The sequence below is a fragment of the Hyaena hyaena genome, unplaced genomic scaffold (assembly GCF_003009895.1).
Source record: "Hyaena hyaena isolate Hyena2069 unplaced genomic scaffold, ASM300989v1 scaffold_85, whole genome shotgun sequence".
NCBI lineage: Eukaryota > Metazoa > Chordata > Mammalia > Carnivora > Hyaenidae > Hyaena > Hyaena hyaena.
This window is the reverse complement of record NW_024080717.1, coordinates 2,850,410-2,865,461: the sequence shown is the minus strand read 5'-3', so window position 1 is coordinate 2,865,461 and position 15,052 is coordinate 2,850,410. Positions and strand designations below refer to the sequence as shown.

General features: G+C 55.3%; 1 protein-coding gene across 1 annotated transcript in view; it reads left to right on the top strand.

The window, feature by feature from the left end:
* Nucleotides 1–15,052, top strand: part of WWC3 (WWC family member 3) — a 113,965-nt gene that overhangs the window by 93,947 nt on the left and 4,966 nt on the right. Inside the window, exons 13-20 of the mRNA XM_039234249.1 lie at nt 892–966; nt 1,767–1,853; nt 2,916–3,108; nt 4,492–4,659; nt 4,964–5,115; nt 6,429–6,594; nt 10,024–10,188; nt 12,843–12,935. Coding sequence (XP_039090180.1) covers nt 892–966; nt 1,767–1,853; nt 2,916–3,108; nt 4,492–4,659; nt 4,964–5,115; nt 6,429–6,594; nt 10,024–10,188; nt 12,843–12,935 — 1,099 coding nt within the window. The remainder of the gene's footprint in view (nt 1–891; nt 967–1,766; nt 1,854–2,915; nt 3,109–4,491; nt 4,660–4,963; nt 5,116–6,428; nt 6,595–10,023; nt 10,189–12,842; nt 12,936–15,052) is intronic.

Genomic DNA, 15,052 nt, shown 5'->3' with positions numbered 1-15,052 from the left:
GGGGAGGGGAGGGGCAGAGAGAGAGGGAATCGGAAGCAGGCTCCAGGCTCTGAGCCATCAGCACAGAGCCTGATGCAGGGCTTGCACCCGCAAGCCATGAGATCATGACCTGAGCGGAAGTCGGATGCTCAACCGACTGAGCCACCCAGGCACCCCGTCCAGTGTTATTACTTACTGTTAAGCACAGCATGTATGCATACTGGGGCTTCCACATGTTGAACCTTTGCGTGTATCTCCAGGCCTAGAATCTTCTCTCAACTTTGGTAGGTCGGGCATTAGCAACCCACAGAGAAAATTCCCCTGGCTTCTGTGTGGCGTCTGGAGGTTGGCCCTCCAGATGTGGTTCGAGGGTGACTGCCTCCCATCTGGCCCTGACCAGCTTCCGGCTTAAGCCCGTGGGAGCTGGAATGGGAGAACCAGTGTCCAAGAGAGGCCCGCTGTTCTAGAAAGGCATTCATGAGAAGTGAGTGTTCTCCCTCCTTCCCTTCCTTCCTAAGCTGAAGGAAAGCGACAGAACACCTCTGGGGAGTCTGGACTTTATTGCAATTTGATTATGTTTGATGTTGCTTCCTTTCAGGTCCTGTCAGACATTTCCCTTCTCACAAGCTTTCTAAAAGCTAGTTGTGAGCTTTGCCCTGAGCACCACACGTGCTTTTGAAAGGCATCCCAAGTTATTTTCTCGAAAACAACAACCCTCTATAGGCAGGTACCCAGGGAAATAGGGCATGGCAGGTCCCCGGGGCCCGTGACACTGCAGTCACTGGAAGAATTTGTGTCACAACTGGAGAGAGCTCTCCTCGGTGAGCAGCGCCCCTGACACGAGAGAGCTTCCGCCAGACCCGCGCTACTCAGCTCCCTGTTCAATAACCCTGGGACTTCCGGTTTGTTCAGGAGTGAGGAGACCGAAGAGTCTGCACATGGAGACACTTGTGGTAGCAACGGGCCCCAGATCCACGTTGGATTCTTGTGAGTATAGGACGCTCCTGCCCCGTCGCTCCTGGAGATGATCCGCAGATCGGGGCCCATCCGGCGACTCACGCCGCCAGGCTGGGCGCAGTGGCGGGACCCCCGCAGTCTGGGTGCTGCTCCCGGCCTGGTCACCCCCAGCCCGCTTCAGCATCTCGGCCGAGGGGATGGAGGTGGCGGGAAGGAGCGGTGGGGATGAGCGGCTCCGGTGCTGTCCTCCAAACCCCAGGGGTGGTGGCCAGGATGTCACCTTGTGGAGCTGGGGGCCCAGGGGCCGTAAGCAGGGGCACTGAAAGCCCGGGCAGTTAGCGCACGCCCCGCCGGGAGTTGCCCCGGTTCTCCGCAGTGCAGCTGGGGAAGCCCGGCCCCCGGTGGCCAGAGCGAGAAGCCGGGTGGCCTGCAGGGTTCCAGTCACAGTTTCAGGGAGAACCGTGACCGGTGGTGTCCGGACTAGCAGGGCGGGGTCCGTGCGTGCCCACGCGCTCCTTTGGCTCACTGCTGTCGTTCGGTCAGGTGCTTCTCAGTGGTGGCACCCTTACCGTCGGGGACTGGGTCGTTCTGGCTGTGAAGGCTGACCTGGGCGCTGTAGGGTGTGGAGCAGCTCCCTGGTCCCCACTCACGAGGCACCAGGGACACATAACATCCCCCCGTACCCGGTCGTGACAGCAAGACGTCTCCAGACTTTGCACACGGCCCTGGGGGGACAGGGCCCTCGGCCGAGGGCCGCTGCTGGAGGTCAGTCCGAAGGAAGTTTCCCTGCGGGGGACGTACCGTCAGTGAACTTATGTTTTGTTTTCTAGGCTCGACGCTGCCAGCGAGTGTCTTCTTGTGAATGTGTTCCAACTAAAGAATCTGGCGGGACTGGTCATGAAGGAAGACTGCAAAGTGTAAGCTCGCTCGCCGGCGGCGCTTCTTTAGGGGAACGCGCCCCGCAGAAACACCGGTTCCTGGGCCCTGCGCGCCGACCCGTTCTGCTCGGCAGGGCGCGGAGGGAAGAGACGGCTTTGGGACCTGAGTTCCAAACTTGACTCATGATAAAATAGCAGGGAATGTCTGAAGCATAAAGGATTGGAAGGTTTAGAAGCAGGGATTACTATCCGCGTGCGAAGGTAACGGAGCCAGGCCGGCCGAGTGCTGCGGAGATGCTGGGAAAGCAGCCGGCAGCAGTGTTGGGGCTTAAAATGTCCATCCTGGTCCGCGAGCATCCTGGTGACGTGGTGGCGCTCAGTCTCGGACCACCCAAGGTGGGCGGAAAACCTTCCGCCTGGGACCGGGGGCCCTTGTCTGCACGAAGGAGAAGGAACGAAGGGTGTCATTGCCATTGGGAGGCGCGACCTCTGTGAGCTCCGCAGCCGGCGATGGCTGCCTGGCGTGCCCCACTTACCGGGCAGGCACGCCCAGTTCAAGGCCAGGGGTGCCCTCCCCTTCTGGGAGCCTTCTTTACAATCTCATCATCGAAAGGCCTTACGAGCAACGGTGGCAAGCGGCTGAGGGCTCACCCTCACGGCACCCTTTGCAGCGCTCACCAGTGTTTGAGCTCCCCGTGTGTGCCGAGCTCCGTGCTCGGCGTGGATGATCTGAGAGGCAAGGCGGGCCGAGCTTGAAGAGGGGGCCGGGGGGCCATGGAGAGCTCGGGGCAGGTGTCTTCCCAGAAAGCTGGCGAAAGCAGTCAACCTCTGCTCCTTTGGCTCCTTATGAAGTTGGAAAGCCTGACTTTTAAGCCTTTCTCTTTACGCGTGTTTCCCTCCCCCTTCTCCAGGGGTACGTAAATTTGCTGGGCTTACTCTTAGTTGAGAAAAAGACCTTTTCTGAAAGACTAAATTCTGCCCGCGGGCATCCGAACAGGGAAACCTGCGTATGTATACACGCGTGTGGTTCGTGGATTTAATCGCACAGACCCATCACTAAGTGTCACCTGTGTGTGTTTTCCTCCCTCTTTCCGGTTCTAGACACATCCGAGTGTATTTGCCACCCATCGACGCTGGCACACCAAGCACGTACTGCTCCAAGGCTCTGGGGTTCCAGGCCCCCCTGGTGTTCAATGAAATTTTCAGGATCCCTGTGCATTCAAGCATGTTGACGTTGAAGTCACTTCAATTATATGTGTGTTCAGTGAATCAGCAGCTGCAGGAGGAACTGCTGGTATGTCCCCCCCCCCCCACTCCCCCATATCCTTTCCGTTCACCTCCCCGCCTCCCTCCTTCCTTCCCTGGTGTTCCTGTCTGTCTGTCTTTGTCTCTCTCCCGCCCCTTTTCTTCTGGTCTTTCTGCCTTTCTTTGTCTTCTTTGTCTTTTCTTTCCTTTTGTTCTTCTCTTTGTCTTCCTGCCTGCCCCTCTCCTTTGTCTGCCTCTGTCTCTCCGTCCCCTCGTTCCTTCCACCTCGCTCCCTCCCTCTCTCCCCTGCAGCCTCTTTCCTGTGGTGGGTTGGTCAGAATCTGCCGTCATGTCACGTGATCCCCGGAGCTGGGAGTACAGGCGGGGGTGAGAACACCATTTGTCTGGCCAAGCCTGTTGTAGCTTAAGGATATTATCTCAGCGGACGCTGGCAAAATTGCTAGATCACCCCCATTTTCAGTTGAGGGAACTGATAGGGTTGAGAAATTGGGCAAATAAAAATAGTAGAAGAAGCCTCCGACTCTTGATTTCGGAGGCTCAGGTCAGGGTCTCACGGTTTGTGAGGTTGAGCCCTGTGTCGGGCTCTGCGCTGACAGCTCGGAGTCTGCTTAGGGTTCTCTCTCTCTCCCTCCCTCCCTCCCCCTCTCCACCCCCCCCCGTCCCTCCTCCGCAGGTGTACGCATGTGCCAGCGCATGCACGCACACACACACTCTCTCACTCTCAAAATAAAGAAATAAACTTTTAAAAAAGCACTTTAAAAAAAGAAAACAGGATACTACATTAAATGTGAATTTCAAATACACTGGATTTTTTATTTTTAGTATAAGTATGTCCCATGCAACGTTTGGGATATACTTATGCTTTAACAGACCACATTGTTTACTTGAAGGTCGCATTTGCTGGCTATCCTATCTTTTATCTGGTGTCCCGGGAACTAAGCACCAGCAGTGTGTGTGCGGTACCCCCAGCCACGCCCAGGCCACTACTCGGCAGCCTGGGTGGCTTCTGTCCCAAGTTGGAATCATTCCCCTTGGTCTCACTGCTCGGCAGTAGAATTAGATCGTGGCGGTCAGCCAGCCGTCTCCTGTGTCAGAAATCCCTGAGCCAGTCAGCAGCTCATCAGTTGACAGGCCCGTAGCCCCACCCACCACTCCTCGTTGTCCATTCTCTGCCCTCTGCCCCCGCCCCTCTTCTGGCACTTTCTCCCTGGCCCGGACCGGCCGTTGAGGGGCCTCCCTCGATCAGATCCTCTGTGACCACTTCCGTTTTCCTGCAGTCCTTTGACTAGCAATGGAAACATCCCGTCTCCCTGGTTAAGATCAAAGGGCGACCTTGAGGTTTTAGGAGCGTCCTGCTGGTCGTTACGGCACGCTCATTCCCTGCCCGCTCTGCTTGTTGCCACTGGTGCAGGGCATCGCTCAGATCAACCTGGCCGACTATGACGGGTCCGGCGAAATGCAGCTGCGCTGGTACGCGGTGCAGGTGTTCGGCAGCTGCGGGCCACCCAGGCCCAGGGAGAGTGAGCGGCCAGGGGCCGCTGTGGGGGACCCTGCTCTGGCCGCCACCGCCGGGAAGACGGTATGTGGACCCACCTATTGCACCGCGGCTTTCCTGCTGCCGCACCTGCCGCCATGGGGGGTGGGGGGGCTCATCCTTCGCGGGCGTCTGCGCACACTTAGCGTTGGCACGCAGTGGCACCCAAAAGGCAGTTTCAAGGGAAGGCACGGAAATAGGTTTTGATACCTGTGGCCACGTGTGACGGTGGGTTTGATGGGGACAAGCTCATGACCGTGTACGACACGCCGGTGGTTGTAAAATTGGGCCCTCGGAGCCGTTCGGGCAGCCGTGGCTCAGACGCGCCCTGTTCCCCCCCACCCCCCAGGACGCGGTGACGGCGCTGCTGGCCAGAACTACCGCCCAGCTACAGGCCGTGGAGCGCGAGCTGGCCGAGGAGCGCGTGAAGCTGGAGTACACGGAGGACGAGATCCTAGAGATGGAGCGGAAGGAGGAGCTGGCCGAGGCCGTGTCTGAGAGGTAGGGTGAGGCCCCTGCCGGGCGCACAGAAGCCGGTGCCAGGTGGCCGGCGCCCTGGCAGAGCACTCCGGGGTGATTGGCATTCCTCGTCCGCGCCTCTGCGGAATGTGCTGGGCACACTCGGTGCCACCCGGCGGCCGGAACGCCCATGGGGACCTTCGTGTTACACCGGAGGAGGCAGTACCTTGACCTCTGCCCCCAGCTCCCCACGCAGGCTTTTCCACCTGGAATAGGCTCCTTTAAGTTGTTTCTCAGCAGCTTTTCGGCCTGTCATCTCCCTAGCTTAGGGTTCACCCGTTTCCCGTGGACGAGTCGGCAGTCTTTGGTGGAGTCACAGAGCTGTGCCACGGTCGCCACAGTTGATTTTGCAGCACTTTGATCACATCAGAAAAAAAACCCTCTCTCGTTAGGGCAGTAGCGCTGTCCCCGTGGATTGGCCCGTTCTGGGCATTTCACCTCCCGGGAGCCGTGTGCTGTCCTTTCGCGTTGTACCTGAAGCCGCCTGTTGGCGAGCCCTTGACTCGGTAGAGACCACTCCGCAGTTACAGGCGTAATTCTGACGGACAAGCTCCTCAAGCGAACGGATTTCTGTCCGGTCCTTTCTGGACGCGTTTTTGTATCGCTTTACTTGCCCATTTTTCAATGAAGAGCATCCTATTTCCAATGCTTCCTGCTGCTTCCTGATAGCTTTCCCGGAACCGATTTTAGGAATTGATTTTAGGGAGGGAGGGTGCCCAGCAGAAGTGGGAGGGTTGTATTCAGGGACCCGCTGAAACTGGGAGGGGCTGGGAGAGAGGGTTCAGCATTCTGGGATCTTTAGCAGCTGCCATTGTGTGATAAAGGCACAGACCTTCTTACTGAAAGGCCTCGTCACGTCATCTCCCTCTAAAACAGAGAAGCCCGTTACTTCTGGAGGAGGCACCTCTCTGGCCTCCAGAAGTGCGCGGGTCTCGCTGGGGGCCTTGCGGCAGGGGACTCAGCCCCTCGGTGCGCGTCTTCTCTCTGGTTTTGTAAGAAAGAAAACATTTTATTTTTCTGACGCCATGCCTCCAGCAAGGGCTTTAACTGAATTCGGTGGAGGCTATGCAGAACGTTTTCTGGGAGGGCGGGGGCTGGGGGGGGGAGGCTCCACAGAGTGGAAAACAAGAACGAGATCCTGGCACGCTAGGAGCACCCGCTGCACTCCATGCTGCCAAAGTGCCGTTGAGAATTCCTGATGAGCAGCGGAAGCGGGGTGGATGGGGAACGCCTTGTTGGGGCAGAGGAGACGGCGCTGATGCACCCGCCTGGGCTTTTGCGATGTCCACCTCCAGGAGCTGGCAGGCCGACTCGGTGGACAGCGGCTGTAGCAGCTGCGCCCAGACCAGCCCCCCACACCCCGAGCCCTGTGGCGTCGGCGTCGACCCTGTCCACGGACGCACGTTCGCCGGCCAGGCAGACCCCTACAGCCCCGAGAAGTTTCAGCCTCCGCCTCTTAAGGTCAGTGGAAAAGGTCGAGGGATTTATGCCTCAGGGCGGTTTATGGGGCCCCCTGAGGTCCTGCCGCACCCCACTGGGCAGCGCCCCCCAAGGCCACGGGACACCCGAGGGAGTCGGCGGGGGGTAGACAAGAAGGCTCGGAGGCGGACGGCTCAAACACGCGAGTAGGGCCGTGTGGCTTACCTGCGGACGCTCCTGGTGACCGTGACCGGGGCCGCGGGGAGGGTGTGGTGGAACGTGGGCGCTGCTGCTGGATGGAGGGGTCACGGCCGAGGCGGTATTTCCCTGGGAGCCGAGGGAGCGAAATGAAGGGCCTAGATCTGGAAGCAGTGTCACATGGGCACAGCGGGCACCATCAGCTCTCCAGGAAAAAGGAAGGACAGCTATGGTGAAACAGGGTAGCTTTGTACGGCTCCGTGCTGCCGGGCGGTGACCGGTCCCCATCTCTGGGGCCCCGCAGGGCTCAGGAGGTTTCGTGAGTCCCCAGGGTTTTGGACGCTCGTAGTCTCTTTTCTCCGTTTGTGACGTTACAAACTGTGAAGTGTCCCTTTGCCCCTGTCTTAGCTCTGCTTGTGGCCGTGTCTTCCGTGGAGAAATCTGGCCCACTTGTGGTGACGCGTGTCTGAGGAAGCCGGTGAGGCAGGGAGACACCACATCAGTGCTCTGTCGAGACTTTGTTCCTAAACCATTCAAGTCCCCAAAACGTTTTCTCACCATGGCCCCTGCTCTCCCCCCCGAGCACAAGGACTGAGCGAAGTGGAACCCGGCTGCCCCGGTTTCCCCAGATGCAGCCCCTGCGGCCCCAGTGGGGTTGTTTTTGGCTAATTTGGGTAATTTGCCATCGGTCAACTCTTCAAGACCTTTGAAGGCATCGGCGCAAACAGGGAGGGGGCCGTGGGGGCCTAGTTTGGTGTGTGGTCATCCCCAGCCCCCGATTTTTTAAAAAAATTTTTTCAATGTTTTGTTTATTTCTGAGAGAAAGAGAGAGACAGCGTGAGCAGGGGAGGGGCAGAGAGAGAGGGAGACGCAGAATCTGAAACAGGCTCCAGGGGCTCGAACCCACAAACCGTGAGATCATGACCTGAGCCAAAGTCGGAGGCTTAACTGACTGAGCCACCCAGGCGCCCCCCAATTTTCATTTTGAAATGCTTCCCGTCTATAGATGACTTGCTAGAACAATGTAACAAGTGCCCACCTGCCCTGCACCCGAGTCCCCCCGTGGCCAGTCCCTCACTGCGTTGGTGCGCGCTCTCCATGTGCACGCAGGGAGGTGCGAGGCCTTGCACATGCGGCCCTGAGGGAAATATGTGGAAAATCCTGCCCTCGAGGGGGAGGCAGGCAGGAAGAGAACTCCGGACAACATGCGGGTGCCTTAATGCTTGAGAGAGGCAGAGGGGCCGTGAGTTCAGCTTTGTGCTTCTGTCTCAGAGAGGTCGGGGCCATGAAACGGTGCAGCCTCTGTGGGTAATACGGAGCTTCCTCAGAAGCTTAACAGAACTGCTTTGTGACCCAGCAGCCCTGTTTCCGAATGTGTATCCAAGACAAGTGACACTAGGGTCTCCAGGAGACACTTGTGCAACCAGGTTCATAGCCGCGTTATTCGTGGTGGCCTCGAGGTAGAAGCAACCCGGGTGCCTGCTGTCAGATGGGTGGATGAGGAAGAGGTGGTGTAGCCACACGGTGGGATGTTACTCGGCCTTAGGAAGGAAGAAAACCCTCTTCCCTGCTGCAGCACAGGCGAACCCAAAAGACACGCTAAGTGAGATAAGCCAGCCACAGAAGGGCGAACATTGTATGAGTGCACGTATGGGAGGTCCGTAGAGTAGTCTGATTCCTATGGACAGGAAGTACAGAGGTGGTGGCCAGGGGCTAGGGGGCGGGAGGACGGGGAGTTGTTTAATGGCGACAGTGTCAATCTGGGAAGGTGAGAAAGTTCCAGAGCTGTTTCACAATAGTGCAGATATATTTAGTGCTACTGATATATACGCTGAAAAATGGTGAAGGTGGTGGATTTCATGTTTTTTACAATGAAGAAGAATGACAGGTCATGGAAGCTTTACCGAGAAGTGGGTTTTTGAGCGGAGGCCTTAAGAAAGGAGTCTCCTGAGCCGCGTGCGGGGCCGGGGAATAGCATTCAGGTACAGGGAGCTGGACGTGCAGGCCCGTGGGCGGGGGTGGGGGACCGAGAGAACAGCAGTGAGGCTGGCATGAGGCAGGAGGTGGTCAGAGCCGAAGACAGAGAAGAGTAAAAGGACCAGATTATGTAGGGCCCACTTGGGACCCTCCCTTTTCTCTCAGATGATTGGGAAAGTGGTGGGCGGTTTTGGACCCAGGGTTGACCTGATCTGACTTAAGGTTTCTCGTTGATTTTTCTTTGTCTGAAATAATTTGGGGGGGCGCCTGGGTGGCTCAGTCCCTTAAGCTTCTGACCCTTAATTTTGGCTCAGGTCATGATCTTGTGGTTTGTGAGTTCGAGCCCCACGGTTCTTTCTCCCTCCCTCTCTTCGCCCCTCCCTAACTCACGCTCTCTCTCAAAAAATAAATGAATGAATGAATAAATAAATGAATAAATAAATAAATAAATAAATGGAGTAAAATAATTTTGTGACATGTAATTGACAGAAAATGAACTATTTCAAAGCGAACAGTTCCGGAGCATTTAGTATGTTGACGGTGTGGGCATCTCCACTCTGCCTAGTTCCAAATCGCTTCCATCGCCCCAAAGTAAAACCTCGGGCCCGTGAGACTCAACTTCCAGCCCCTGGCAACCAGCAGTCTCCTTCCTGCCCAGGAACTTGGCCGCGCTGGGAACTTCCCTCCGTCTCAGGGCTGAGCACCATTCCCTTGCACTGGTCCACCACACCTTGTTTGTTCATCCCTCCATGCACGGACCTTTGGGCTCTGTTCGCCTTTGACTGTTTGAGTAACGCGGCTTTGAACATTCGTGTGCAAGTGATTGTTTGAACGCCTGTCTTCAGTTCTCTTGAGCGTGTGCCTCGGAGTGGAATTGCCGGGTCTAACTCCGGCCTTACCAGGATCTCCCTGGTTACTGCGTTGAGAAGAGATGGGGGAGGGGAGGGAGATCTGGAATAGTGGAGACCAGTGAGAAACCCCATGTGCTGATCGGACACAAGATGATGGTGACCCAAATGGAAGGCTGATCTTGGAGCAGATGTGGTGTGTATGAAAGAGAGCAGAGTCTGGATGACAAGATTTTTTTTTTTTTTTTTTGCATGAACAATCAGAAGGCGGGGTTCTCGGAGGAGGTGGAGGTGTGCGTGCTGGGGGGAGGGGGAATAGTGCAAGTGGTTGTGGACATCAGTGTGAAATGCCAGTTAGAACTCTAAGTGCAGAAGGCCAGGATGGTTCATGTGAAGCCTATTGCTCGTGTTCTAGAAAGCGTCATGGTAATGGTGAGCTATTGTCTAGGTTGATAAAGAAACCAACACAGAAGATGTCTTCCCTGAAGAAGTCACGAGCCTTCCGAAGGAGAGGCCCGGCCGCCGGGCCCGTGGGTCGCCTTTTGTTCGGAGTAGCACAATTGTCCGGTCACAGACCTTCTCCCCCGGAGCGCGAAGCCAGTATGTCTGCAGAGTAAGTCGAGATTCCTTTGCCACCTGCCTGGAATGTTTCCTTTTCTTCTCCCCTGCTTTGCTGTGTGTGATATTTACTGTTTATACCAGAAGGCGTGCGTGTTCCCACAGATACCAGTGACGTATGAGTGTAAAGTCAGTCTCGTGGCCTCGTCTCCCTTCACCCATGCATACCTGACTCAGCATTTCCTCCAGATTCTGACACCTTTCTCCCCAGATTTTCAGCCTATACGCACACCAACTCGTGGAACCCAGGAAGCAGGGCCAGTCAGGTCCCCATCGGCCTAAGGAATTGGGGGCTCCTAAGGAGGCTGGAACAGGCAATATCCTGAACTGGGTTGAGATTGGGAAGTCGGGCCACTGAGCGGTTGGAAGTCTTCAAGTTTAGCTGTAGCAGGGTCCGGGGACAGGGGGGTGGCAGCCTTGAAGACTCCGGACACCAAGGCAAGGTTCTGACCCCCCAGCATGTAAATTCTCCCCCCGAGGGTGATGGCGGGAGATGCTCGGTGCTTCTCAACCTCGGCTGCACTGTGCAGTCAAGTCATGTTGGCAGTGGGGGGGGCGGGGTTGGGAAGAGGGGACGGCTTCACAGAATGCTAGTGCCCGGGTTCCCAAGATTCATTGTTGGTCACGGTGGGGCCTGGGCATCAGGCTCAGGGGAGGCCCCACTTGATTCTGATATGGAGAACCCTGAGATGGGTAGAGAGGGAGACTTAGTCCGCCATGGTCCTTGAAGATAGCATGTTGGAGGTTGGCAGGCAGAGGTGGTGCGACAGTGACAGCACAGATTAGGAAAGAGAAGGGTAAATAGTCATGACACAGTGGCCCGATGCGGCTGTTCGGACTGAGGAGAACTTTGACCCTCCCCACCTCTGAATTGGGCGTGCGGAAGCAAAGCCCCTTCTGTTGAAGGGGACGGCTGAGGGGCTGGCTCTGTTTGGGCCAAAGCAAAGTTCAGTCGTACGAGAGAAGCAGTCTCAGGGCTGCACAGGAGACCCTGGGAGTGTGGCTCAAGGGTCCCCGAGCCCCTGCTCGGGTTCAGTAACTTGCTAAGACCCAGAACTCGGCAACGCCGTTACATTCGTGACTGCGGTTTATTACAGTGGAAGGATGGGGACCAAGGTCAGCAGAGGCGTGAAGGGCAGCGTTCAGGCGAGGCCTGGTGCGAGCTCCCAGTTCTCTTCCCGTGCAGTTGCATGCATGGTCTTGTCCCCCATCGCTGCTGGGAGAGGTCACACGCACGGAGTATTGCCATCCAGGGGTTTGTGGGGGCCTGGTCGTGTAGGCATAGCTGATTGCCTGCTTGGCCGACCATAGTCTCCAGCCCCTCCAGAGGTCAAGCTGATGGCCCGAGGCCCCCACTAGAAGTCGTCACATCGTTAGCAGAGCCTGTGTGGTTTGGCCCGACGTCCCCAGGTAAACAGGGACGCTCAGGCAGGACATTCCAGGGCTTTGCAGGTGACTTTCCGGGAGCTAGGCAAGGACCAAATCTTTTCTGGGGCAAAGTTAATCCTTTGTCCCGTGGGGAGGGGTGGCGAACAGCAGGGGCTTGGGGCCACGTGCCATTTGCCAGACCTGCTGCGCGTCTCCCTCCCCACAGAAGCAAGGTGTCGATCGCGGCTGCCCTGGGCCGCGCAGGGTCAGGCCTGGGCACTCACGCCCCATCAGGCTGCAGCTCCGCAGGGGGCTGACACCTAACCAGACACCTGGAGGTGCTAAATAGAGGCTACCCTCACGTCGTTTCCTTGCCTCAGGCTGCTCCCGAACCATCCTTGCCTCAGGCTGCTCCCGAACCACCGGGAGTGGGCTCAGGTCTACACAGCGACCAGGGCGGGTGGCAAAGGAGGCAGTCCTTTACTTCCCCAGAGAAAGCTTTGCAACTCCGGTGCCGAGTTCTGGGCCCTGCATAGAGGCGTGCATCTACGGCGGATGCTTCTGGACGGCTCGTGGCTTTTATGTGTTTGTCATGCTGGGGAGGGGTGCCACAGCATTTGCCGAGGATTCTGGGTGAGTTGGCATGGCAGATATGGCCGCGAAGGCAAGGCCTCTGGCTTTCGCACAGACACACGGTGATCCCGAAGCAAGAACCCGCCGCCAGGTGCCTCGGCTCCCCATAAAGAAGGCAGCATTTCCTTCTCGTCTCGAAAGCAGGCCTTTTCCCTGGCAGAGCCGGTGTTAGTGCTGCTGGCTTGTCCTCCTTCCGGGAATGAGCCTCTCGGAAAGCCGTTCTTTCCCGTCACTTTCCAAAGCAGAAATACAGCAAATGAGAACGACTGACAAAAAGTGAAAGGCGCCGAAGTCCGTGCTTGCTTCCTGAGTGTCGCACGTGACATCACGTCCCGGTTGGTAGCGATCGGACGGAATTCCTGTGGACTCTGCAACCCTGGAGACTTCGCGAGACATTGATATGTCACATGAAAGAGGATAAGGCGTTGCTTTGCTTATTCAGTTTGTTTTCGTTTGCCTTTAGTTTTACTTGAAGCTCCCTGTGCAGTTTTGTCCTCACAGAGACCGCAGATCTGGGTAAAAGCACCAGCAGCCGTCCGTGCGTTTGGGCACCTGTGAGAAGTGACGTCCCGCAGTTCAGAGCACACCGAGAGAATGAGTGCTGAATTTCTGAGAAAGTGTTTCTGACCATCATTCTCTTTGGCACAGCTTTATCGTAGTGACAGCGACAGTTCAACCCTGCCCCGGAAGTCCTCCTTTGTCCGAAACACCTTGGAAAGACGGACCCTTCGCTATAAGCAGGTACGTGCCACGTAAACCAATATGGAGTCAAGATTCCCCCTGGGAGTTATTTTTACAAAACTTAAAAGGTGGGGACACGTGGGGGGCTCAGTCAGTTGAGCGTCCGACTTGGACTCAGGTCATGATCTCAGGGCTCGTGAGTTCAAGTCCCGCATCGGACTCTGTGCTGACGGCTTGGAGCCTGGAGCTGCTTCGGATTCCGTGTCCCCCACTTTCTCCCTGCCCCTCCCCCACTTGTGCGCGCATGCGCACGCGCGCTCTCTCTCTCTCTCTCTCTCTCTTGCTCTCTCTCTCTCAAAAATAAACAATAAAAAATGTGAAAGGTACTATTTTAGGTAACATTAATTAAAAGCTAATAATATCTGTTTCCTCCTTTCCTTAGGTATAATTTTTAGAAGCCCATATGATGTCAAAATATTACCAATATTTCTTAATGTCCTAAGGTAACATCGTGATCTAAGATAATTCACAATCTTTACCTTTTTAAACATGATAAATTATAAACAACCATGCTGTACAAGAGACTCTTTTTTTCTTCTTTGACAAGGGACCACGTATAGTTGAGAAAATGGGGGCTTTTTGGCACAGAGCCTTCCACATCGGCCTGTTCTACCGCCTTCGTTTCCTTTACCCCGAGTACTTTCTCCACATCACGCCGGTCGGCAGCGTTTTGTCGCTTTTAGTTTGTAAGCAAGTAGTCCCTTATCTTTTTGAGGCTAAGATTTTTTGTAAGAAATAATAAATCCCACGTTTCCGGGTTGCTCTACTCAGAACAACGGCTCTGGCGGCCGTTGTGCTGTATCCCTGGCCTTGATCTGCGGGGCCATTAGCACATCCCCCGCCCCCCCAAGTTGTGATAACCCAGAATGTCTCCAGACGCTGCCCAGCACCACGTCCTCCCTCGCAAAGAGCTAGTGAGCTCTAGTGTGAATTCAGCAGTGCTTTTAAATGAACCTGTATATAATGTATGCATGTCTGCACACTGTACATGTGCAAAACAGTGGTATGTGGGTACAGAAAGCATACAGTTACTCAGTCCCCTCAATGTTGCAGACTGATATTCCCACCCAGTGCAAAGTACTGTTCTCCACCCCACACACACAGTTCGCTTCTCATCCTAAGACTTTTCTCAAACGTGGCAGGTTTGCTTGCTTGAGGCTTATACAGGGAGGAAAGGTTTGGACAGCTTGTGTGCATGTCTGTATAATCTTTTACTGTGGATCATTTAAGATTTTCCAGTATATTCTTTCAACCTTTTTTTTTTTTAAGGCTTTTGTTTTTATTTATTTATTTTTTAAATGTTTTATTTATTTCTAGGAGACAGAGAGAGAGACAGCGTGAGCAGGGGAGGGTCAGAGAGAGAGGGAGTCACAGACTGAAACAGGCTCCGGCTCTGAGCTGACAGTCAGCACAGAGCCCTACACGGGGCTCGAACCCACGAACCGTGAGATCATGACCTAAGCGAAAGTCGGACGCTTAACCAACTAAGCCACCCAGGCGCCCCTCTTTCAACTTTTTATAGTGGCTGTATTTTATGCCAGCCTTCGTCCATTTTCTCTTGTATTTAGGTTTGGTCGGTCATAAACCTTGTTTATTTATTTTTTAATGTTTATTTATTTTGAGAGAGAGAGTGTGTGTGTGTGAGCAGAGGCAGGAGTGGCAGAGAGAGAAGGAGAGGGTAAGAATCTTAAGCAGGCTCTGCACTGGGGCCTGAACTCACGAACTGTGAGATCATGACCTGAGCCGAAATTAAGCGTCTGACTTCGGCTCAGGTCATGATCTCGCAGTTTGTGGGTTCAAGCCCCATGTTAGGCTCTGTGCTGAGTGCTCTGAGCCTGGAGCCTGCCTTGGATTCTGTGTCTCCCTCTCTCCCTACCCCTCCCCTGCTTGTGCTCTTGCTCTCTCTCTCTCTCTCTCTCTGAAAAATAAACATTAAAAAATTTTAATGCAAGTCAAAATGAAATTTCATAACCAAAGAAAATATACGTTTCGTGGCCTGATGTATGTTGTCAGGCAGAACCTCAGAAAGATTGTACATGAATTCATTAAGGTTGTACCCATCTCTGAGCCACCAGCTCCATCTGAGAGGGTCTGTTTCTCCACACTTTTGCAACTGC